The 24689-nt window shown below is 42.9% G+C and overlaps 2 protein-coding genes across 4 annotated transcripts in view; one reads left to right on the top strand and one right to left on the bottom strand.

The window, feature by feature from the left end:
• tenm1 (teneurin transmembrane protein 1) overlaps positions 1-17402 on the top strand; it is a 429841-nt gene extending 412439 nt beyond the window's left edge. For all 3 annotated transcript variants that reach the window (XM_015963828.3, XM_054738427.2, XM_015963084.3), the window contains 8 exons: positions 505-798; positions 1565-1809; positions 2312-2454; positions 4120-4331; positions 7507-7808; positions 7896-8602; positions 9289-9431; positions 15886-17402. In XM_015963828.3, the coding sequence (XP_015819314.3) occupies positions 505-798; positions 1565-1809; positions 2312-2454; positions 4120-4331; positions 7507-7808; positions 7896-8602; positions 9289-9431; positions 15886-16641 (2802 nt within the window). In that variant the 3' untranslated portion in view covers positions 16642-17402. The remainder of the gene's footprint in view (positions 1-504; positions 799-1564; positions 1810-2311; positions 2455-4119; positions 4332-7506; positions 7809-7895; positions 8603-9288; positions 9432-15885) is intronic.
• Positions 17403-18530: 1128 nt separating this feature from the next.
• sh2d1ab (SH2 domain containing 1A duplicate b) lies at positions 18531-23403 on the bottom strand. Its single transcript, XM_015965030.3, has 3 exons — positions 20764-23403; positions 20473-20536; positions 18531-19096 (listed from the first exon to the last, which is right to left on the bottom strand). The coding sequence occupies exons 1-3, from the start codon at positions 20898-20900 to the stop codon at positions 18836-18838; spliced, it is 462 nt and encodes a 153-aa protein (XP_015820516.1). The 5' UTR covers positions 20901-23403; the 3' UTR covers positions 18531-18835.
• Between the last annotated feature and the right edge of the window lie 1286 nt (positions 23404-24689).

Here is a 24689-nt window from a genome sequence, read left to right on the forward strand (position 1 = left end):
CGTCCCCAGTAACGGTAACGGCGTTGCAACGGCGGGAAAAGTAATTAATTAGATTATTCCGTTACCTATAAAAGAACGCCGTTAGAAACGCCGTTATACTTAAACGGCGTTACTCCCAACACTGGTCTCTACAAATCAGCACCTCCTCCTCCTCCTCCTCACAACAACACAGCACCGAGCAGAAGAGTTCAGAAGAAGCAGACATTTTGTCTGATGTGTGCTAATTAATTTGCCGTCCTCAGGACTCAATTTTCCTCTCAGTCCTTCCACTCACAAAGCAATTTATTATTATTACCACGCAGGCCGCATTTTCTCTAAACGTCACGGTGAATTTATCTCAGCGAATGAAATCGTTGCTAGTCTCAGACATGCCACCTTATTTATATTTGCAGGCCTGCTGCTTCATTTGGAGTTTAGGACGATTGCAAAGCTGTAAAGTTCAAAGAAAAATAAAGTTTTAGCTGGTTCTCCTCCTTCTAGATGACACTTCTCCTTCCTCTTCAGGCACACAACAGGAACCTTCTCTCCATAGACTTCGATCAGAACACCCGAGTGGGGAAGATCTACGACGACCACAGGAAGTTCACCCTCCACATCCAGTACGACTCGCTGGGCCGGCCGGTGGTTTGGTCCCCCAGCAGCAAATACACCGAAGTGAACATCAGCTACTCCGCTGGGGGGCTTCTGTCGGCCATCCACCGAGGAGACTGGTCCGAGCAGCTGGAGTATGAAAACGACAGGGTGGTGTCCAGAGCCTGGGTCAACGGCAAGATCTGGAGCTACACCTACGCCGACCGAGTGAGACGACCTTCACTTCCTGTTTACAGTTCTGCAAAACGAAGCGGAAAAAAGTTGTAAAAAGCACCTTCTTGACATACAAAGCTAAATGTCCATGTGCTCTCAAAGTACACACGTGAAAGTACAATCATGCACAGATTCAAACGAACCAGAAGTCAAAGTTCTTTGTGACACAGAACAGAACTCAATCAGGCCTCGCTGCTCCGAGACTGAGAGCAGAGAAAAGAAATCATCCGTCTCCTGAAAGTGGCTTTTACACCAAACGCTCGGCATCCTTTGAATAATACCAAGAATCACATAATTAATATTAACACAGGGTCCTTTTTTACCGACAAGTACTGAAGCATCATTGTTGAGGCAGAAGGTCGCTGATTCTCAGACAGACGTTTCAAACGGAGATAGACTCAGACATAATTATAGTCGGAAAGAGCTCGCGTTGCAGATCTGTGCAGAACTTTGTAGCTTTTTCTGTATTTATTAGTGAATTTCTTTGCTCTGCAGCTAGACAATAAGAATGAATTGTTTCACTGCTGTTTAAATGCACAGATGTGTAACACCGTGTAGACAAACGAGGCAGGTAACAGCGAATAATGGTGCTTAGAGACCCTCGCAGCTCTAATTATGTAGTTTTCTTTTATTAGTTTGTTCCTCATAGACCGAGTTAAACAGCTTGTAATGTAGCTAAGAACACGTCGCTTCATGACAACAGGTGCAACGCTTGTTATAAAGAAGACGTCTCCATCCTCTTTCCTGTGTTCTCTCGCAGTCCATCATCCTGCTCCTGCACAGCCAGCGGCACTACGTCTTCGACTACGACCAAACCGACCGGCTGGTCGCCGTGACGATGCCCAGCATGGTGAAGCACACCCTGCAGTCGCTGCTGTCGATCGGCTACTACAGGAACATCTACACCCCTCCGGACAGCCAGGCCCTGTTTGTGCAGGACTACACGCTGGACGGGCGGCTCACCCGGACCCAGTACTTGGGGACAGGGCGCAGCGTCATCTACAGGTGGGTTTCTGCAGCATAGACGCTAAATCTGGCAACGTCGGTGGACGAGATCTAATTAAGCTTCTGTCAGTTGAACACATGAGAAGATAAAGGCGATTGCCTCCATGTGGGGGCTATAAATACAGGCTTGGAATGACTCTGACTGCTCTAATGAGAAGGTGATTTAGGGTCAGATCATCTTATTATTGCATCTTATCTTCTCCTCGTGTCAGACGTGATTCATGATTAAAGTTTCAGGCTGTGTTCTAACATTTTTAACACTCTTTGGTTCGATGTTGTGATAAACGGCCCCGTTTTCCAGAATTTAAACACCGTAACTGCCACAGGAGCTGCTCGCATTTTGATGAGATATGGAAGAACGATGCAGCCTCCTCCCCAGAGGCTCGAGGGATCTTGGCTTCATCCAGGCATAGGATGTTTACTTATGACTGTGTCTGAATATTACACGTATTTTTCAATTGTTTTATTGGGTTCCTTTCTGTTTTTGTGCACATACATCAAGGTACACACCGGCAGCGAAGCTCTCGGAGGTGGTTTACGACTCCACCCTTGTGACCTTCACTTACGACGAAGCCTCTGGCACTGTCAAGACCATTCATCTCACCCATAACGGCTTCATAAGCTCCATACGCTACAGACAGACAGGTACTGACGCCGCTGCGCTCCCAGCTGCACACGCGAGCCAAACAAACCCGCGGCCACAACTCTTAAATATTTAAGATGTTTGGAGAATGAAAGGGTTGATTTAAAGAGCAGAAAGGAGGAGCCACGTGTCGGTGAACCCTCCGTCGAGGATCACTCGCTCCACTCGCAGCACTCAGAAAAGAAGCCAGATTTCACGACTAGCATTAAACTCTGTAGTCTGGCTTTGAGTCAGATGTGATGCTGTTACATCTGAGGCTGACGCAGCCACAGTTAGATGTGTGAAAATGGCCGAGCATGTTCAAGTGGAAGAGGCTGCGGTCTACCACAGCTGTAAATATGAGACCGCCCCCTCCCCTCAGGCTCGGGGCTGCGCTCTCTGTTTCCCACCTCTGCAACCAGGGAGCCCGATCAGAGTAAAACAAGCAATTAGAAGCTGATATGACGTGGAAAAGTCGTGAGGGTGCGACCATTTAACAGCTCTTACGTCCGTTTAACACAGGAAATGTTGAAATCTTCACTAACCCGACAGAACCAAGCGATACTTTCACCTCCTCGACACATAACATCTGAAAGACGCAGCACTGCCGTTAGGTTACGGCAGGACGATCAATAGAAGCCCTTCGCTGTCGCAGCAGATATTTACTGCCGTTGTTAATACAGTTCAGCAATTCTTTCACGTTACGGAGTTTGTCCAGGGTCGCTGAGAGCGCTCTCATCTTCTGCCGGTTCACCTCCCGTGCCTTTGTGACTGGTGAGCCATGATCAGGTGTCACTAATCTGTGAGGTGCAGCTGTGTGTGTGTGTGTGTGTGTGTGTGTGTTTATCACTTTGCCCTCCCCGTGAATAGACTCTCACCTTTCCTTTAACTGATCTAATTTCAGCAGAACAAACGGAGCCTTAGAGTGGATAGCGATAGCAGTAATTGTCCCTTGAGAGGAGACAAAGAAAAGTAGGGAACCATAAAAAATGATTTTTAAGTCAAAAGGAGATACAGAGAGGTAGGTGAGAGCAAAAAAAGAACAGAAGAGGAAGGAAAGATGACAGCTCAGAGAAGTGACAGCTAGAGAAGCGAGACGAGCAGACGGCCGGCTCCCTAGGGCTGAGGAAAAGCCTCCACCAGCGCTTCGCCCAGCCTCCCATTAACAAAGGCTTCCGATCAACATTCCTGGGAAAATAAAAATAGGAGATGTAATGCTGATCCAGCTATCTGGCGGCTCCAAACCGAGACACTTAGTCATTTTAAGTGCAATCAGAGTCATCTCAAATAGCCGCGTAATGGTGTTTCATTAGCAGGCCTTTTGGATGAGCCGCGGTAGCCAGCAGCGGAGGTGAAGAAGGGTGTTGTTAATGTTGATGTTCTGACATTAAGGAGCACATTGGCTCATCATGGCTATTGTCTTTAGATTTCATTATCTCACCGCATTAAAGGTCACCAGTGGAAGTGCCACGGTGATGTGGGGATAGTGGAGATTGAATGGACCGAACCACATTACTGATGCTGAATTAGTTTTCTTTTTATTTGGATTAATTAGGCGCACTTGTATGGGTGGTGTGAAGGCCAATTGTAAAGGCTCCGTGTGCAGATAAGTCCGGCTCTTTGCTGATGTGCCGGTGAAACAATGCACAGCGTTCATATCAGTAACAGAAACCCTCGCCTCCTCCTAGGCCCCCTGACAAGCCGGCAGATCTTCCGCTTCAGCGAAGAAGGCTTGGTCAACGCCAGGTTTGACTACAGCTACAACAGCTTCAGAGTCACCAGCATGCAGGCCGTCATCAACGAAACCCCGCTGCCCATCGATCTGTACCGTTACGTTGATGTGTCTGGTCGGGTCGAGCAGTTTGGCAAGTTCAGTGTCATCTTCTATGACCTCAACCAGGTAAGAAGCAAACTGGTTTAATCCGAAGCCACCGTGTCCCGATGGAACGTTAATATATTAAAGCTCATCCGATTAATGGTTTGATTATACCAGAGAGCCGACTTACTGAGTGATATAAAAGTCGTTCTCCATGGCGACAAAAACAAAGATTATTTTTATCTGACTTTGCAGCTCTTCCCAGCTGAGTGCTTGGGTGCTTTTTAGCACCTTTCACTCGTTGTTTTGGCTTTATGGGTCCTTGGTGCAAGTTCACTGGTTTAATTAGCGGTTTGCAGTAGAAGGTGGGTGGCAGCAACTACAGAGTAAGCTTAGAGCTGTTCTTTTGCATTAGGTTTATTATACAATATTTTATAATGAAAATTATCTGAGGACACGCCCCTAAAAAGTAAACACTTTTACTTGATTTTTCAAAGAGTGAGATCTATTTCAGTTGAACTGCAGCCCTGTTTGTTCAAAATCAAATTCATTTGATGTAAGTTCGCTAAAGTTCTACACCATACAATCCAGGGTAATGCTAATTTGGGACTAGCTAGCTATCTGGATATCGTCAACTTGATTCAATCCTTAAAATCTGAATCAATGCGTGGGTCAAGGTCTCAATCACACAACTAAGAGTTGAGTGTGGAATCATGTACAGGTCCTTCTCAAAAAATTAGCATATTGTGATAAAGTTCATTATTGTCTGTAATGTACTGATAAACATTAGACTTTCACATATATTAGATTCATTACACACAACTATTTAAAGCCTTTTATTGTTTCTAATATTGATGATTGTGGCGTACAGCTCATGATAACCCAAAATTCCTATCTCAAAAAATTTGCATATTTCATCCGACCAATAAAAGAAAAGTGTTTTTAATACAAAAAAAGTCAACCTTCAAATAATTATGTTCAGTTATGCACTCAATACTTGGTCGGGAATCCTTTTGCAGAAATGACTGCTTCAGTGCGGTGTGGCATGGAGGCAACCAGCCTGTGGCACTGCTGAGGTGTTCTGGAGGCCCAGGATGCTTCGATAGCGGCCTTAAGCTCATCCAGAGTGTTGGGTCTGGTGTCTCTCAACTTCCTCTTCACAATATCCCACAGATTCTCTACGGGGTTCAGGTCAGGAGAGTTGGCAGGCCAATTGAGCACAGTAATACCATGGTCAGTAAACCATTCACCAGTGGTTTTGGCACTGTGAGCAGGTGCCAGGTCGTGCTGAAAAATGAAATCTTCATCTCCATAAAGCTTTTCAGCAGATGGAAGCATGAAGTGCTCCAACATCTCCTGACTTCCCACTGAGGTGCCTTGATACAGCACTCTGGGAACAGCCTATTCGTTCAGAAATTTCTTTCTGTGTCTTACCCTCTTGCTTGAGGGTGTCAATGATGGCCTTCTGGACAGCTTTCAGGTCGGCAGTCTTACCCATGATTGTGGTTTTGAATAATGAACCAGGCTGGGAGTTCTTAAAGCCTCAGGAATCTTTTGCAGGTGTTTAGAGTTAATTAGTTGATTCAGATGATTAGGTTAATAACTCGTTTAGAGAACCTTTTCATGATATGCTAATTTTTTGAGATAGGAATTTTGGGTTTTCATGAGCTGTACGCCAAAATCATCAATATTAGAAACAATAAAAGGCTTGAACTACTTCAGTTGTGTGTAATGAATCTAATATATATGAAATTCTAATGTTTATCAGTACATTACAGACAATAATGAACTTTATCACAATATGCAAATTTTTTAGAAGGACCTGTACATCTATATACACATGTCTATATGTGTGGAGAACGTAGACATCGGGTGAAGTGATGGTGATGTTTCCAAGCAAAAGAAATCTGCTGAGGCCTGCCTCCCATTAACTCAGGTTAATGGGAGGCAGGCCTACTGCTCACCAAAAACAGAGGGAATTGTTTCATTGTCTTTAAGGGTCACTATCCTTTGTTTTTGATGTAACTTTGCTTTAAAGCCATACTATGTCACTTTTTCATATTTTTAATCTAATTTCATAGCCTGTATGTGGTTAAATGGTCCTTTACAGGGTCAATGAAAGGTCACTCAGACTCCCACCACCCTTCGGGGCCAGAATACCGCATTTGCAACTTCAGAGTGCCAGTCCAGTCTGATAGACTTAAGCCTGATTTATACTTCTCTGTCAGTTCCGCAACGGAGAGACGCTCACGGAGTGTCGGAAAAGTTTCAACATGCGAACTTCTGCGCAGGCTGCGGAGTGTTGCAAAGCAATTCCCTGCAAGGTCAACAGAGGGCGTAGCGATTTTCTGTGGTATCCTGCCACCATTACACTCACGCATCCGGTCCACGATAGTGCATTACTAATGTGTTTATATATTTCAGAGAGTTTTTAACAGGGACAAATTAGTCTTTCATCCCCCTCCACCTCTAAACCCGCGTTTCCCATCATTTCCGTCCACGTTTGCTCCATATTTTGTACTTCTTCAGTAACGGGTAAATAAACGTTCATATTTTCAGACTTTTTCCCGCGATGCGTCCTTCAATCTGTTTTGGGTCTGCCACTAAATATCTTTTTGGTTAGTGTCCTGACCAATAACAAGCTTCCAGTCTCCTTCACTTTAGACAGATGTTCATCCAGTCTGTCTCCGTCACCCTCTGTTAGCCCGTCAGAGAGCCCTTGATCTGATTCATAATGGCGTTGCGTGTCTCCACACCAACGCAGACAGAGAAGTATAAATCTGGCATTACAGTACGGTTCCTGCATGTTTTAGGTCATGAACACAGCTGATTTGTTATATTTAGTAATGAGCCGCTTCTGTAGACACTAATGAAGGCTGAGGAGACATTTTAGCTTTTAGATTAAAGTGTTGAAAAGTCGAACTCACAGCAAAGAGATAAGCTTTGCTTTTGGTTCAACTAAACAGACACTAGGGGGTGATAAAATCAAGCAAAACTGCCAAATTGTGCCTTTAACACTCCCAATTCCTCAGTTTGTTACCTCTCAATGATTCAAACCAGGCGTCGAGGACAGTCCGACCATCATTTAAAAGTAAAGTTCTACACCTAAACTGAAAGTTATAAACTAGTTGAGCAAAAAAACCCAAAAACTTCAACTATTTCGTCTTGAAGATCTGCAGGGGCATTGATGTTTAGAAACCATTTTAAATTTAGTTCTGGACTTCGCACCTCATGCTTGCATTGTCTTTGTCTGTCTCAGGTGATTACCACCCATCTGATGAAGCATACTAAGGTATTCAACTCCTACGGTCAGGTGGTAGAGGTCCAATATGAGATCCTGAAATCCATCGCGTACTGGATGACCATTCAGTATGACTCGGCAGGGCGAACAACCACCTGTGATATTAGGGTCGGTGTGGACAGCAACGTGACACGCCACACTTATGAGTATGATGCAGACAGCCAACTGCAGAGTGCCTCAGTCAACGAGCGTCCTCAGTGGCGCTACAGTTATGACCTAAATGGTAACATCAACCTGCTCAGCCTCGGGACCAGCACCAGGTGGGTGGACACTGGTTCTGTATGCATGTGATTCTGTTTTATTGTGCTTGATCTGACGGTTGCTACATCTAATTTGTCAAACTCTAGGTTGACACCTTTGCGCTATGACCAGCGAGATCGCATCACACACCTCGGCGAGCTTCAATACAACGTGGATGACGATGGCTTTCTCCGTCAGCGAGCAAATGACTTGTTTGATTACAACTCTAATGGCTTGTTGACCCGCGTCTTCGACCGAGTGATGGAGCGCTCGGTTTGGTACCGCTACGATGGGCTGGGTAGACGCGTCGCCACCAAGAACAGCCAGGGCGAACAGCTGCAGTTCTTCTACGCTGATCTATCAAACCCCACCAGGGTCAGTCACTTGTACAACCACAGCAGCAATCTGATCACGTCGCTGTACTACGACCTTCAGGGCCATCTCATTGCCATGGAACTGAGCAGCGGGGAGGAGTATTATGTCGCCTGTGACAGCGTGGGAAGCCCGAGGGCGGTGTTCTCTAGCAAGGGTCGATTAATCAAAGAGATCCTCTACAGCCCGTACGGAGAGGTGTATCAGGACACAAATCCTGATTTCCAGCTTGTCATCGGCTTCCATGGAGGCTTATACGATCCCTTCACACAACTCGTCCACCTCGGCAGGCGGGATTACGACACACTCGCCGGCCGATGGACTTCGCCAAACCATGAGTTGTGGGGAGAGCTGAGCAAAGAACTGAAGCCGTTCAACCTGTATGCTTTCAAGAATAACTGCCCGGTTGGTAGAGTGGAAGAGGTGACACAGTTCACCACAGGTGAGCTTCACACTCACTAACGCTCGCATTCAACACACAATCTGTTACTGACTGACAGAGAGCAAAGGACAGACGTAGATATTTCACTCAATGACACCTACTCCCACACATGCAAGGGAAACATCTGCCATGAAGGATGAGTGAAAGGGGCACATGGTTAACCACAGGTGAGCTGAGTCAAAGGGGACGACACGTAGAATGTGCAGGCAACATAAAGGACAGCCGTGTCTCTGACCACATTGTTGTTTTTTTTAACACGGTTCTCTGACTGCCGAGAACACACCGCTTTCCCAAGAGACAGAACAGAGACTCGGGTGAGGGAAGGAGATGGAATAGGAGAGCAGAAGATGAATACAGAATGTCGGTGGGGGCGTTTGTCCTTCTGGCTAATGGCACATTCGTTTGGCCTGTCACGTTTTCCTGCTGCAGGATGGTTTATTACAGGAAGAATCAGTGTGTGCGTGTGTGTGTGTGTGTGTGTGTGTGTGTGTGTGTGTGTGTTTTTGGGGGGGGGGCACCAAACGACCCGTCTCTGCTGCAGGTTTTGCTCTAGATTGTGTTTCCTGTGTGAAGAGCTGCTTACCTGGCCTTATGACTTTTCTGTTTGCTTCACAAGATCCACAGTGCGTTTGAACTTTTTTCCTGAATGCAATGTTCTTTCTTTTCCACACTGTGTGTGTGTCCAGACATCGGGAGCTGGCTGCAGCTGTTTGGCTTCCAGCTTCATAATGTTGTCCCTGGTTTCCCAAAGCCGGACGTGGGCAGGATGGAGCAAACATACGAGCTGATGAAGACCCAGACAAAGACACAGAACTGGGACTCCAGCAAGGTAAAACTCTGAGGCCAACTTCATGGCCCATCATTTATTACACAGACGCATGTCTAGAGTCTGACTGAGCCGGTGTTTCTCTTCGCTAGTTGGAGAAATAAAATTGCAAGAATTTTAGTTTCAGTTCAGTTGATGAACCCAACATTTATGCACGGATTTCCAGATGTCCTTGTGGGGGCAATGTGACAACAGACTTTAGATTTGTATGATTTTATGGTTTTTAGTTATACTTGTTTGCGATTTTATCTTCTGTGTAGTACAGCACTTTGGGTTGCGGAAGCAATAATAAGTGTGCTTTAGAAATAAATGTGACCTTGTGACCTTGACCTTGACATTGCCAGAAATGGTCACTTGCTGGAAAGTTTATTTGAAACCACCTGAAGCCTTTGTTGTGGTGAGGGAGCACTCAACGCTTCTGATTGATTGAGTATTCGCAGCATTCCCAGGGACCACCGTGCTTCATTATTTCCTTTATATAACCAGGTTTGGCATGTTGAGGTCGCTGATCTCTTATGTGAAGGTTTCATGATGTCCACAGAACAAAGACTCACTGTGTAGGTGAGGCAACAAGGACTGAATAAATGTTGATGTTCTGACGTTCTAGGGTAAATAGTTACCGTGGTAAAAGGGTTCTGGGTTGCATAATTAATAATGTCAGTGACTTGATGCATTTTGCTGGGTTCCTTATATAGGAAACATTATTTCTGATTGGCTTAATGAACTGACCTGGATTGGAATGTTTATTATGTGAAGTGCCTTGAGACGACTCTTGTCGTGATTTGGCGCTTTATAAATAAACTTGAATTGAATAATTAAGTCACATCACTTACCCACCCACAATGGCTCTGGTTGTGAAACTCAGTGGCCCAGTAGCAGCTGTGGCTGAATGAGGAGAACTTATTGATTACAGGACCCACTAGCCCACATGTTGATGGGTCACTAACCCAGGTTTCACAATGGAAGCATCAGCGGCGCGGAACATTTTACCCACGAGCTTCCATGCGGTCCATTACACACCGCAAGAGTAATGACCACGAAACGGCTTCCTCGCTGGACTCGCGAGATCACAACATCCCTCGAGACTTCAAAGGTCACATTTTGTTTGAGCAATCCGCCTTTAAAAGAAGGAAATCACATTTGAAATCGCTGTTTGATGTCATGCGTATGTGATGTTGTTCCTCTCCACGGCCAGGATTAAAGTTGTGAAAAAAACACAGCTGCACTTCTGGAACAATGCTTGGAGTAAACAAGCCGTTGGCTCACACGTGAGCTACATATATTTGAAATAACATTGCTGCAGTACTTTTATTTTGAAAATTACCAGGGATTTTACACTGAAACCATGTGTGATTTCCTTTCTAACCCTTTGATAACTGCAGAAATTGACGTGTACCTCGCGGCTAAAATAGAACTCAATCCTAACTTTTGCAGAGCGGTGCGGCGCGGTGTGCCGCTTTCAATGGGACATAGGGATAAAAGATACCTCCCACGTGCTTTTGAGAAATGATACGCAAAAGAATTTCCCCAAATGGATTAATAAAATATTAGTAGTAGTAGTAGTAGTAGTGGTAGTAGTAATAGTAGACATTTTAGTATGTCATTTGATCCCACGAGTCACATCCGGTGCTGGCGCTCCACCCACGCGCATCATGCACCATGGGTAGGGTACCTAGTGACCAGGTGGCACCAACCAATCAGGATTATGAAGAACAAGTACTTCCGCCAGCTGGGGGGGTGGGGGGGTGGGGGGGGAGTCAGTTTTTCTCCTTTACTTTCAAAATGGCCAAAGAGGTACTTAGTCTTTGTTTACAACCTGTAAGCCGAGTCGGCGCCGGCTAACGCGGCAGCGCATTTGTAATGCTACCTGGCCGGTAAAATGCAGCAGCCAGTAACAGGAGCGACCCAGAGGTTATTTCTTGTACCCCGAAGAATCCATGGCATTTTTGCTTTTGTTTTTGTATTGGGTAAAGAATAGGGATGTTCTGATTTATCAACCACCGATCAAAATTGGCTGATTTCTGTGAAAAACACGTGATAGGCGAATTTTGATCAACGCCTTTCAGAGTCGGTCATACCAACCTGTCTTTCTGTGAGAGTGATGTAAACCTGCAGGGAAAGCTCATTAAAATGCATCAACACAGCAGCTGTAAGGCAGTGTTATTGTTCCTTTTCCCCAGATCATGTAGCACTCATAACTACAAAGAGAATCTAGGTCCAATCCATTTGATCGGTATCGGTGATCAGCAGCAAAAATCCTGATTGCAGCATCTCTAGTGTAGAAGGTTGGAGGCTAACACTGAGCTAACAATGCTAACAGCGAAGTAGTCATCTAACAAATATCAAATGTGGGCATAATCAGCTTCTTTGTGTCAGAATCATGTTGTTTTATACGCTTTCAGCTTGACATGAAAAAGTACAAACACTTCCGGGTGCTTTATTTTATCCTCGGGGCTTCCCAGTCTGGCGCTTACATGTGATTAACACAACTCCACAGCTTTGTAGGTGCAAAAGTATCTTTACTGTAAAATAAAATAGAAGGCACATGCAGTGGTAATTTAAAAATGTTAAAGAATTAACCTCCCTCAAAAATGAGCCCTTTCTCAAAACTCCAGCTGCAAGTCCTCTTGGGCTGCATGAGCTTGGCACCCTTGCTCACTGGGATTTTTGCCCATCCCTCGAGACAAAATTGCTCCAACTTCTTCAGGATGGATGGTTCTCAGAGGTGCACACACACACACACACACACACTGCAGACAGTCTGACTGGGCCATACAAGCACATTTCAATGTGCCCTCCAAACCACTCGAGTGTTGCTTTCAAAGCGAGCTCTGGGTCACTCTTGTTCTGAGAGGTAAATTTACATTCCAGCCTCGATTCTCCTGAAAGAATGAAACAACTTTTTCCAAAGAATTAATCTGGTATTTGGTGCCATTCATCTTTCTTTTTAATGTGACCAATTTCTCAGGCCCTGCCAATAAAGATTATCCCCAGAGCCTAGCGTTGTCACCACAAAGCTTTGGTTCAGTTCAAACACCACAATGCAAAGCACGCCACGGAGTAAACAGCTCAATAAGGGCAACAGAGCTTCTAAAAATGTTTGGAACAGCAAAAATGAAGAAAACTGAATAGTCCTTGTAGCACAATTTCATCTGTTTGAGAAAATGAAAGCATATGGCACCAGAACAAGGTAGCCTAATAAGACGAAGGCCACTGAAGCATGCTAAATACAGAAGGAAAAGGAGATCCTAATCAAAGGAAACCAGGAAAAGTGTTTGTTCATAGGAAGGCAACATTCCACACAGATGGTTTTTTTAGTTGTCCGCGAGGCAATGGAGACAGTATGGTAACGCTTCCTTTTACAGTCGCCTAATTACTTAGTACTTACATGGTAATTACATAGTAAGTTAAAGTGTATTATTGTTTCTGAGTTCTTAAACAGTTATTACCATGTAACTCAGGTTCAATTCTAGTTTTTATTTTATTAATAATTTCCAGTAAATACTGCTTTACACAGTAATTACACTTTGTTACAATTATACACTTTAATGACACAATAATACACTTTAACTTACCATGTAATTACCATGTAAGTACTTAGTAATTAGGGGGCTGTAAAAGGAAGCGTTACCGACAGTACAAATATGTAGAAGATAGTGCGGCGATTAGATTGAGGTCAAACTAACCGTAAAGTTTTGCGGCATTTTTTACTTCTCCTTTTGAAATATGGTCAGTCACGTAGAGATTACCACGCAGGCTAAACATGAAAATAGCCTTCTACCCCTATTTCCTTAACTAGTCATCAATAGAAATTAGACGGGGTAACGCTTGGGTCAGAAAAAGCCACAGAGATCCAGGTCACATTGAGAATTAACATTCATGGACTCACCCATCTTGGCTCGCGACCGCCAAAGGCTGTTAGCATTTAGCCGAGAGTAGAGCATGTCTCTGCTAGTAGAAGTTAACCGTTAGCATTAGCAACTCCACAACACAGCAGAACTTCTTTACGATTGTGTTAATTGAGATACTACAGTACATCAATTTTGCAAAGCAAACATTTATTAGGTAGAGTCATGTTGCTGTTATCCAATCAGAAGTGAGATATCTGAATATCAGGAAATAAGACTCCAGATCCTGCTGTGTTCTGCTCCCCTCTGCTCTAGCTAACATCTACTTCCTGAAACAGATGCGCCAGTGAATGAGTGAACTTAGACCAAGTTAACTCACTTGTTTACACATTTTCAGTAGTCCCTAGTAGTCTCCAGTACAAACAAATGTAGCATAAATTGTTAGTTGATCTCTAAGGGCGAAAAGCTCTGGCGCTGCTGTTTCAGGAACTGGGAGTGAGCCAAAGCTGAGATGAGCCTCAGAAAGCAGGATTTGGAATCTTATTTCCTGATATTTGGACTTCTCACTTCTGATTGGCTAATAGCAACACAACTCTACCGCTGACTCTGTTTGATTTGCATCATTGCAATGTTTTATCTTAACACAAGCCTAGAGGAGTTCAGCTGTGTGGTGGAGATGCTAATGTAACAGTTAGCTTCTAGTAGGTGAGACGTGCTCTACTCTCTCATTCATCATACGTTCATAGAAATGTTCAACGGCAGCCTCCCTCGTCGCAAGCCAATATGGCTCAGACCATGAACGCTAACTCAATATTACGACGAATCTCACTGGCTTCTAGAATCTGAGCATTTCCATGTTTATTTTCTATCAGTGGCTAATGCATCAGTTAAACTCAGAGTCATATCATATTTCATAAGGACCAAGTAAACAATTGTTTCTCAGTGAACTTGACTTTTAAAGGTGTGGGAAACTTGTTTGATCAATACATTTGCAGTGGTCTCTGGTGGCAATTAATGTCATACAAGCTTTACTCGGGGTAAAATAAGCAAGAAATGCTTGGATCAGCAGGGACAAGTCTGCCACATCAGAGGAGAGCCTGAAGCACGTAGGGGGCTGAACCATTATGTGGGCATCTGAATTTGTTGGGGGTTTTTGGACAAGCAGAGGGTTTGAAATTAGTCAAAATAATTCATAATTCATCATAATGAACAACAAAATCTGGAGCCAGAGCAAACCATCCCTTCAGTGAGTGGTTATAAAACACAACATGCATGCCTGTAAATGTGACATTGTGGCTTTGCTTCACAGCAACAAAAGAAACTGTTGCTGCTTGTTCTATATTTAAACATGTGGTCAGCTCCAAGCCAAAGACCAGGGACGAAGGTTTTATTGTTCCAAAGGTGAATTTCACCTTTTAGCATGACAGCAACCCTGTTGGCTTTCTGATTCCCTTCCGAGGTTTAAAAATAAAAGTTTAGAAATTTCAGCTGGTTAATTAAATCTGACAGAACACGTGGAGAAATTTGAAAGATTATGATGGATCGGCTGGAGGAGATTTAACACTTGTTTTTGCTAAATAACATTTAGTCAGTTTTTATCTTCAAAGAACATCAACATATGTTGAGATGATGCAGATTTTTAATTCCCTGTTTATTCTTGTCAGTCTTATGTTTCATCTTGTCACAGTTTTTGCTATAAGATATCAAGAATGGTATAAATAAATAAATAAATAAATAAATAAATAAATAAATAAATAGATAGATAAATACCATGATTCTGGTTCTTTAAAATGTTTGGTATCTTTTATTTTATTTTTTTTTTTTTAGTTTTAAAATGTTTTGAAACAATCAGACACAAAATAACTGAAACAAAAAGAAAATAATAATAATATAAAAAATAATATATTATGAAGTAAAATGCTAACGTTATGATAAAATATTACATTTAGTGAGAATCTTTTAAATCATTTAAAAAATATTAAAAATGCTGTTGAAACTATATCTTTTATGATGATCTCATGCATTCATGCTCCTTATTATTTCCCTCATCATTACCCATCTCTCTAATTCATTTAACATTTTGGAACATCATATAAGTTGAGGCCAGAGTCCCGCACAGACGCGCAGACATGCTAACTGTCGGCTAATCAGTTTTCTGACCTCAGTGCTTCTATTGAATTGCAACAACAGATTATTATTATATTTATTATCATTATCCCAGAGCTAGGCCCTCAATCGATTAACTGATTTAGTCATTAGTTAAGAATCTGATGGTTTTTTAAAAGAATATTCCACCCTAAAGTGAGTATGCTAAGCTAAAGCTAGCTGAATACTGCCACTTATCTAACTCTGGGGGCAATATCCCTTTTGTAAGCTTCTGAAATTCAGAATCTAGTTTTTTTTTTAATGTAAACTAATATTTTTTTATTAATATTCACATGTATTATCACAGGTTAGCTGGAAAGTCATCAACCTCTTTTTGGTGTCACTGTTGAAGCTCCCATAACAGATTCAATTAAACAGAGAAAGTAGTGAGAGCTGAAGCCATGAACGAGTGTGGCGTTCTCCGCTTCCCAGTGGCTTGATAAGAGTGTTCTCTGTTTTTCCAGATGGTTCTGGGGATCCAGTGTGAACTGCGGAGGCAGCTGAGGAGCTTCATCTCTCTGGAGCGCTTACCTCTGGTCTCGGAGCCCGTGGGCTCGGCGTGCCACCGGCCCTCACGTCCTCCTCCCTTCGGCTCCAGACCCTCCATCCTCGGCCCCAGCATCCGATTTGCTGTCTCTCACGGTCGAGTGAGCGCGGAGGTCATCGGAGTCGCCAGCGAGGACAGCCGCCGAGTGGCAGCCATTTTGAACGGTGCCGTCCACCTGAGCGGGCTGAGCTTCACCATGCACGGCTGCGACACGCACCACTTCCTCCAGTCCCGTCCTATAGAGGAAGACCTCGCCCTGGGGTTGGGAGTCGGGGGACGTGTCCTGGAGAGCGGGGTGAACGTGAGCGTGTCACAGATGAGCGCCACGCTCAACGGCAGGACTCGACGCTTCGCCGACATCACTCTCCAGCAGGGGGCGCTGTGCCTGTGCGTGCGCTACGGCGGTACAGAGGAGGAGGAGAGGGCGCGGGTGATGGAGGAGGCGAGGAAGAGGGCGGTGGATGAAGCCTGGGAGAAGGAGAGGAAGAGGTTGGATTTGGGGGATGCTGGGAGCCGGGCGTGGAGCGAGGCGGAGAAGCAGCAGCTGCTGAGCGAAGGACGCGTTCAGGGTTACGACGGCTACTACTCCCTGCCCGTAGAGCAGCAACCGGAGCTGTCCGACTGCCCCGCCAACATCCACTTTATGACACTAAGCGAGGTGGGGGGCAGGTAACAGAGACACAGAGACAGCCCCCCCACCATCCCACCAAAGACGGCCTGTTTCTACTCTACTCTGATTTGTTCTACTGTTTCTATACTTTACTGAAAAAAAGAAGATGGAGAACAGAGATAGAATCTGGGGGGTAAAAAAAAACTTCCAAATGCCTTTAATTGTGACAAAATGATGGTATTTTATTATTATCGTCCATTTCCTCCGATTTCTAAACCGTGGCACAAGCAGTGTGGTTTGGCTGTGGCTTCGCTTTTTCTATCCCGTCTGGCGGACTGACCAACTGACAATCGCCGTGTCGACACTCCTCGTCACTTTGGGACCCTGTTCACCAACGATCGCCGAGCTGGAGATGAAGGCAGTGAATAATCCTCTCCGTCACAAGCTCTCCGGTTGCCATTTGAGTTCCCATCTGGTTTACCTCGGATATACTATCGTTTACATGTTGTGAAAGAGAGGCCTTGATGACTCTGACACTCCCCTTTAGAGAAGAAACCTGCTGTGGTTTCCGCCTCTGGTGTGCTTCAACTGTAGTTTGTATGAGTGTGTGTTCTGAAATCAAGAATGTACATAGCCAGTGCTTTCACAGCGAGGAAAAAAAGTGCTCAACTGGACGCTCCGTTGTTCATAAGTGTCAGTATTGTTAATCAATAGAAGAGCAGTTACATTTTGCAAAGATTATACATGGCTATAGTAATTATTCTCGCTAAAGAAGCTCACTTTATTGGGTTACAAAGCTGATTAAAGTTATTCTGTGTGAATTACCAGAGTGCTCCCTGGGATTTTAGAGGTGCTGTTTGCTTATTACACCCTACGCACACACACACACACACACACACACCCATGTGTCCTCTGTCGCCTTCCCTTGCACACAGTTTTTGGGCCCCGCTTTGTTCTCATTTCTAGGAGATTTTCTTGCAACTTTCAAATCTGTGCTGCCATCGTCGCCCATCATTACGGCTCAAACTGAGATCTGCATGAGAAACCTGCGTCTGTCAGAAGGAGCAGAAGAAGGAGGAGGAGGAGGAGAGAGGGGAGAAAAGGCTCAGAGGAAGGGAAAGAAATGTGACAGCTGAGGCTCAGCGAGTGGGTGGCGAGTGCAGAAGGGGCAGGACCTGGAGTTGGCTGCGCCTTTCTCTACAGCTTGTCTCCTCTCATTAGGAAATGCCAATCAGACTCCATGCCAGCCACTTCCAAGCCTCTCCCCACCAAAGGAGGAAAAGTTAAAACAGAAAGTAAAGAAGTTTTTCTTTTTTAAAAACTAGCAAACCCACTAATCCACCTCCCTGTCCGTCTGCCTTCACCCCCAAGCTCCCTCCCACGGTCGCTCCACCATCTGCCCGACAGTAATTGTGGTGTTTTTCTCCCGGGGCCCGTGGACGACAGAGACACACGACGCATATGTTCTGACTGAGCAGGTGATCTACGTCTCTGACTCGCGCGTCGCGTCGATGATCAGCTGCGATGTGCCTTCCTCTTCTTCTCTTTTCCTCTTTCTAAACCATATGCTCTGTGAGAAACAGCCCGAGCTCATCTCTGCAGTGGGAAAAAAATAAAGAAGTGAAAAAAGATGGAGGGGTCCGGTTGCTAGGCGACGGCTGGACTGTAGAATCGAGCTGAGCTGAATGGATGCTCTCGCCGTTTTTCTCACCTTCTCCTCTCCCCTTCCATGTCCCTTCCTCTTATTTTTCATCGGTCATGTCAATCAGAGGGACCCCCCCCCCCCCCCCCCCGCCTCCACCCCGTCCAGCAGTCAGCGTTCTCTCCATGGAAATAACCACTTCAATATGTCAAATTGAACATTTCCCTCCACGTTATGTCAGTCAGACGCTTGTGTGTGTGTGTGTGTGTGTGTGTGTGTGTGTGTGTGTGTGTGCTGTGTAAGCATGACCTCATTTAAAATAGTTTATTTTAGACAGAAAACAAACAATCCACTGTATTACATTAAGAAGACAAAGCACAATATTTGCTGTTGACTCACGTCTGCATTAATGGATATTAATGCTTCAGCAGTTCTATCATTCCCATCACATCTCTGAAGTTATGCAGCTCCTGTGCTGCATGTGCAGAAAATACTGCAAGAAAGAGCGACGTGTGAGTCACTAAAAGCAGGAAAAAGGGTGACATTTACTTCAGTACGGGTGGAAAATACAGAAGGAGGAATCGTGCGGAGATGGTTTGGTGGAAAGAAGCTGGGTTAGAAGACAAAGTCCTTCTTGGGTCTGTTTCTCTGTCCCTGAGCGACGTGTGTGGCACGCTGCTGGAGAGGAGGCGTCTGGCCGCTGTGTGTCGGCGACAGGCTGTTACCGGGCGTCTGTCGCTTCCCGTGGGCCTGCGCCCGGCTCTGAGCGGTGATGGGGTACAGCAGAGGGGTGGCGATGCCCTGTCCTTCCTTCTGGAAAGCTGCTATCAAGTTCTTGACTTGCCGGAAATACCGTTTCTGCACACCCGGAGTGGTCTGCAACACAAGAGGGGGGAAGAATAGATTTCATCTCCACATCTAATCCCACAGGAGGGAGGAAGAAAGAGGAAGGACGAGCTCCTCTTATGAAAACATCACAAAGTAAAACATGTTTACTCGTCTGAACCACCGGTCTTGTGTTAAAGACAACAAACAGAGATGTTAATGATTAAAAAGTGATGCAGCCAGGAGGATATGAAATTATAAACTGTGCCCACAGCTGCAGAAGAGAAAAATGGAAGTTGGACTCCTGGGATTTCAAACTTGGAAAAGTCAAGATGTCTGTGTAAACATTCCCTCCCTTGGGTGTTTTAATGTTTTCTCACTAACGACAAAACAAAACACTTTATTTTAGGAATTGTCTGACATTTAAAATCCTTCAAGAGGTTAAAAAAAACCACAAAGATCCATCTCCTGGTTTTACTTTCAGCCTTTTCAGAGAGCCGTGCATTGTTTGTAGGTGTGTGTGTGTGTGTGTGTGTGTGTGTGTGTGTGTGTGTGTGTGTGTGTGCGCGCGCTTGCCCACAGCGGTCATATTAACGTTTAATATCACCAAATCATTGCACCTTCAAATCTGCTGTAATTTTGTCAGATAAGGCCTTTCCAAAGCATATTAGGTGTTTTCATTTTGTGCTATCAATCTTGCTGTGCGAGTGTGTGTGTGTGGGGGGGGTGGGGGTGGGGGGGTGGGGGGGTGGGTACTAGAATGCATTTTAAAAATCATTTAATCACAAACTGAGGGCCGTTACACACAGCGCAGCAGTTTGGACGTCCCCGTCTGCAGCCACCGGCACCACCTCCGTCACCTCCAACACCATCTTTCATTAACGAGATAGATGTCGCGCATGAATAATGTAACGTGTTATTGAGCTTGTGAGTGAAATTCTTGTAATGCAGGTCCACGTGATGCAGGGCAGAGAGAGCGAGGGACTTGATGTCCGCAGATGGACTAGACTAGGTGTCTCTGCTCGGTCCCATCTCAGGGTGTTTGCAGCCCTCAGCGCTCAGTTACACATCCCATCAGAAATCCTGTCAAATGCAATTCTGCCGTTTACATCTGCGGCACGCGTGCTGATGCTGTGGCATCTTTAAATTTGAAGGGAAGGGGGGGAGAGTGGGTGTGAATGAGGAGGTGTTATTGCCGAAGGAAGTAGAAATGTAGCCCTTTCTCAACACTGTCACATCTCAGAAAGAAAGCACGTATCAACAGAAGGCACCATGTTTGCCTCAGATCCACAGCTTGTTGAATTACTGTGACACCAAAACAACTTCTAACCCAATAACAGCAACAGCAGCGAGGCGGACGTGCGTCTGCTCCACATCTCTGGTGTGAAAAAAAACAATAACTTTATAGAAAAGATGAGATTTCTCACTTCTGCAGCCCATGAGCCAGCGTCGTCCTGGTGGAGTCTGTAGGTGTAGACGTATCCTCTGCACCTACACACACACACACACACACACACACACACCCTTAAGCTTCTAATACACTAGTTTTATGCTCTAAATGTAAAGAAATCAATAAGCTCCGAAAGGCAGAAAGCAGGATTAGATCCATTCTGAGGCTTCATGAGGAGCAGAATAAAGGTGTGTGTGTGTGTGTGCGTGCGTGCGTGCGTGCGTGTGTGCGTGTGTGTGTGTGTGACATAATCAGTGTTCCTACTCACAGCACACACAGACAGAAGACGCCCGGTACCGAGTCGCTGTCACGGACCAAGTAACACCCGTCTCTCCCGTCCTGGCCCAGCCGCCGTTCGCCCTCCTCCTTACCGATGGGTCCATGGTAGATTTGCAGCTTTTCCATCACTGCTTTTTCCAAAGGCCAGCTCTCTCTTCTCTCTGTTCCTCACCCTAAACTTCTCATTAAACTGCAAGCAAACCCCTCTCTTCTCTTCTAGCGGGCCGTTTCTCCAGCCTCTCTTTTGGTGCTTGCTCCGTGTCAGCCTCTTCAGATCAGCTCTGCATCACCTCTAACCTTTCTGATCTCCTGCGTGCAGCCTCCCTCCGTCTTCAGAAGACGCACGCATGTGCACTAATGCACTCACCTAAAATGTGGCTTCGCTCAGGAAATGATTGTGTGTTTGTGACAGGAAATAACTTCAAAGATTCTAACCGAATTTTTCCACAATAGAAGACACAAGAGAGGGATGAAAACAAGTGGTAAACGAGCTTATTTGACACAGGAACACTGTTGTGCGAATGCAGCGACACGCTGCAGGTGAATGGTGCAGGAAGAAAAACTTCCAGTAGAGTCAAATAAATAAATAAATTATAAAAGTCACATCATTTCATTTTGTGAGAGCGTTTCCAGTGATGCTTTCTGAAAATGATGTTTTCATTTTTTAACATTACCTTCCATCCAAATGTTACTTTGCACATAAAGAGTTTGCTTTAAACATATTAATACTTAAATGTTTTAATAGGATCGATGTAGGAGGTCTGATGGCGTTGTTTCACACAATGACATGGCCGTTAAAAGACTCAAGCAGTGTTAAAGTGTTAAAACCTGTTTCAGTTTCAATGTAATAACCTCTGTGGGCATTTAGATTCATCTTCAGGCACCAGAAATATTTAGTTAAAACTTTACTTGAGCTCATTAAAGCTCAGATTTGTGTTATATGGGTTAGTTATTATTATTATTATTATAAAAACATTAATTATTAATATAGAACATTTTTGTTAGTGTGGAGGAGACCTTTTTTAATCTAAATCTAAGAAAAAACAGAAATTTTCATTGCTGCTCAAATATTAAGTTTCATTGTGTGTTTAGTTTAGTCTGGTTTAGTTTAGTTTAGACTGTTTTAGTTCGTTTGGTCTAGTTAGTTTAGTTTAGTCTGGTTTAGTTTGTTTAGTCTGGTTTGTTTAGTTTGGTTAGTTTTTTTTATTTAGTTTAGTCTGGTTTGTTTAGTTTGGTTAGTTTTTTTTATTTAGTTTAGTCTGGTTTAGTTTGTTGAGTCTGGTTAGTTTAGTTTAGACTGTTTTAGTTTGTTTGGTCTAGTTAGTTTAGTTTAGTCTGTTTTAGTTTGTTTAGTCTGGTTTAGTTTAGTTTAGTCTGTTTTAGTTTGTTTGGTCTAGTTAGTTTAGTTTAGTCTGTTTTAGTTTGTTTAGTCTGGTTTAGTTTAGTTTAGTCTGGTTTAGTTTAGTTTAGTCTGGTTTATTTAGATTAGTCTGTTTTAGTTAGTTTAGTCTAGTTAGTTTAGTTTAGTCTGGTTTAGTTTGTTTTTGTCTGGTTTAGTTTAGTTTAGTCTGGTTTAGTTTGCTTTTGTCTGGTTTATTTGGTTTAGTTTAGTCTGTTTTAGTTTGTTCAGTCTAGTTAGTTTAGTTTAGACTGTTTTAGTTTGTTTGGTCTAGTTAGTTTAGTTTAGTCTGTTTTAGTTTGTTTAGTCTGGTTTAGTTTAGTTTAGTCTGGTCTAGTTTAGTTTAGTCTGTTTTATTTAGATTAGTCTGTTTTAGTTTGTTTAGTCTAGTTAGTTTAGTTTAGTCTGGTTTAGTTTGTTTTTGTCTGGTTCAGTTTAGTTTAGTTTAGTCTGGTTTAGTTTGCTTTTGTCTGGTTTATTTGGTTTAGTTTTAGTCTGTTTTAGTTTGTTCAGTCTAGTTAGTTTAGTTTAGTCTGGTTTAGTGTGTTTTTGTCTGATTTAGTTTAGTCTGGTTTATTTAGTTTAGTTTAGTCTGGTTTAGTTTGTTTAGTCTAGTTAGTTAAGTTTAGTCTGGTTTAGTTTGTTTTTGTCTGGTTTGGATTAGTTTAGTTTAGTCTGGTTTATTTGGTTTAGTTTGCTTTTGTCTGGTTTATTTAGTTTAGTTTAGTCTGTTTTAGGTTGTTTAGTCTAGTTAGTTTGGTTTAGTCTGGTTTAGTTTGTTTTTGTCTGTTTTAGGTTGTTTAGTCTAGTTAGTTTGGTTTAGTCTGGTTTAGTTTGTTTTTGTCTGGTTTATTTTGTTTAGTCTGGTTTAGTTTAGTCTGGTTTATTTAGTTTAGTCTGGTTTAGTTTGCTTTTGTCTAGTTTATTTAGTTTAGTTTAATCTGTTTTAATTTGTTTATTCTAGTTAGTTTAGTCTGGTTTAGTTTGTTTAGTCTTGTTAGTTTAGTTTAGTTTAGTCTGGTTTAGTTTGTTTAGTCTGGTTTAGTTTGTTTTTGTCTGGTTTAGTTTAGTTTAGTTTGGTTTAGTTTGCTTTTGTCTGGTTTATTTGGTTTAGTTTAGTCTGTTTTAGTTTGTTCAGTCTAGTTAGTTTAGTTTAGTCTGGTTTAGTGTGTTTTTGTCTGATTTAGTTTAGTCTGGTTTATTTAGTTTAGTTTAGTCTGGTTTAGTTTGTTTAGTCTAGTTAGTTTAGTTTAGTCTGGTTTAGTTTGTTTTCATCTGATTTGGATTAGTTTAGTCTGGTTTAGTTTAGTTTAGTCTGGTTTATTTAGTTTAGTCTGGTTTAGTTTGCTTTTGTCTGGTTTATTTAGTTTAGTTTACTCTGTTTTAATTTGTTTAGTCTAGTTAGTTTAGTCTGGTTTAGTTTGTTTAGTCTAGTTAGTTTAGTTTAGTCTGGTTTAGTTTGTTTAGTCTGGTTTAGTTTGTTTTTGTCTGATTCATTTAGTTTAGTTTAGTCTGTTTTAGTTTACTTTTGTCTGGTTTATTTAGTCTAGTTTAGTCTGGTTTAGTTTGCTTTTGTCTGGTTTATTTATTTAAGTTTAGTCTGTTTTAGTTTGTTTAGTCTAGTTTGTTTAGTTTAGTCTGGTTTAGTTTGTTTTTGTCTGGTTTAGTTTAGTTTAGTCTGGTTTATTTAGTTTAGTTTAGTCTGGTTTACTTAGTTTAGTTTAGTCTGGTTAATTTAGTTTAGTTTAGTTTAGTCTGGTTTATTTAGTTTAGTCTAGTTAGTTTAGTTTAGTCTGGTTTAGTTTGTTTTTGTCTAGTTTAGTTTAGTTTAGTTTAGTCTGGTTTAGTTTGTTTTTGTCTAGTTTAGTTTAGTTTAGTTTAGTTTAGTTTAGTCTGGTTTAGTTTGTTTTTGTCTAGTTTAGTTTAGTCTGGTTTATTTAGTTTAGTTTAGTTTTTTTAGTTAGGTTTAGTTTAGATTTCTATGTTATGCTTAAGAGCTGTTCACTGCGTATGACAAGGGTAAGCGATGCTCAGTGGTGAAGTGATGGTGCCTCACATAGATCACAATATAAGTGTGTGTGTGTGTGCCTTGCCTGTGGACTTATAAAAAAGAAAGTTAAAGTTTACTTAACTTAAGCTACTGAAAGTCTCTTTGTAAAGCGTATTTTCATCCCTATATGACAGTAAAACATGCAAAAAAGAAAATAAACAGTTAAATGATTAGTAAATAATTATTTCCTCAAAATTAATATTATTACTTTTGTATTATTGTTAATCAGGACAGAAGAGGTCAGCTACTGTAGAGAGAAACACTTGAAGATTCCACTTTGCCACGTTCATTGTTAGTTTAACTAGTAAAGCCTGTTAGTTTGAGTGACGGAGGACTGGTTTCTGTCTTTTTGACCTCTTCATACCAGCTGTGAGGCCTTCCCACAACCCGACATGAGATAAAACATGAACATCTTCACTTTCTAAAAACTTCTCATGAAAACAACCTGAAAAGTCACTTCAAAGTA

This window comes from Nothobranchius furzeri, chromosome 1 (assembly GCF_043380555.1).
Source record: "Nothobranchius furzeri strain GRZ-AD chromosome 1, NfurGRZ-RIMD1, whole genome shotgun sequence".
Taxonomy (NCBI): Eukaryota; Metazoa; Chordata; class Actinopteri; order Cyprinodontiformes; family Nothobranchiidae; genus Nothobranchius; species Nothobranchius furzeri.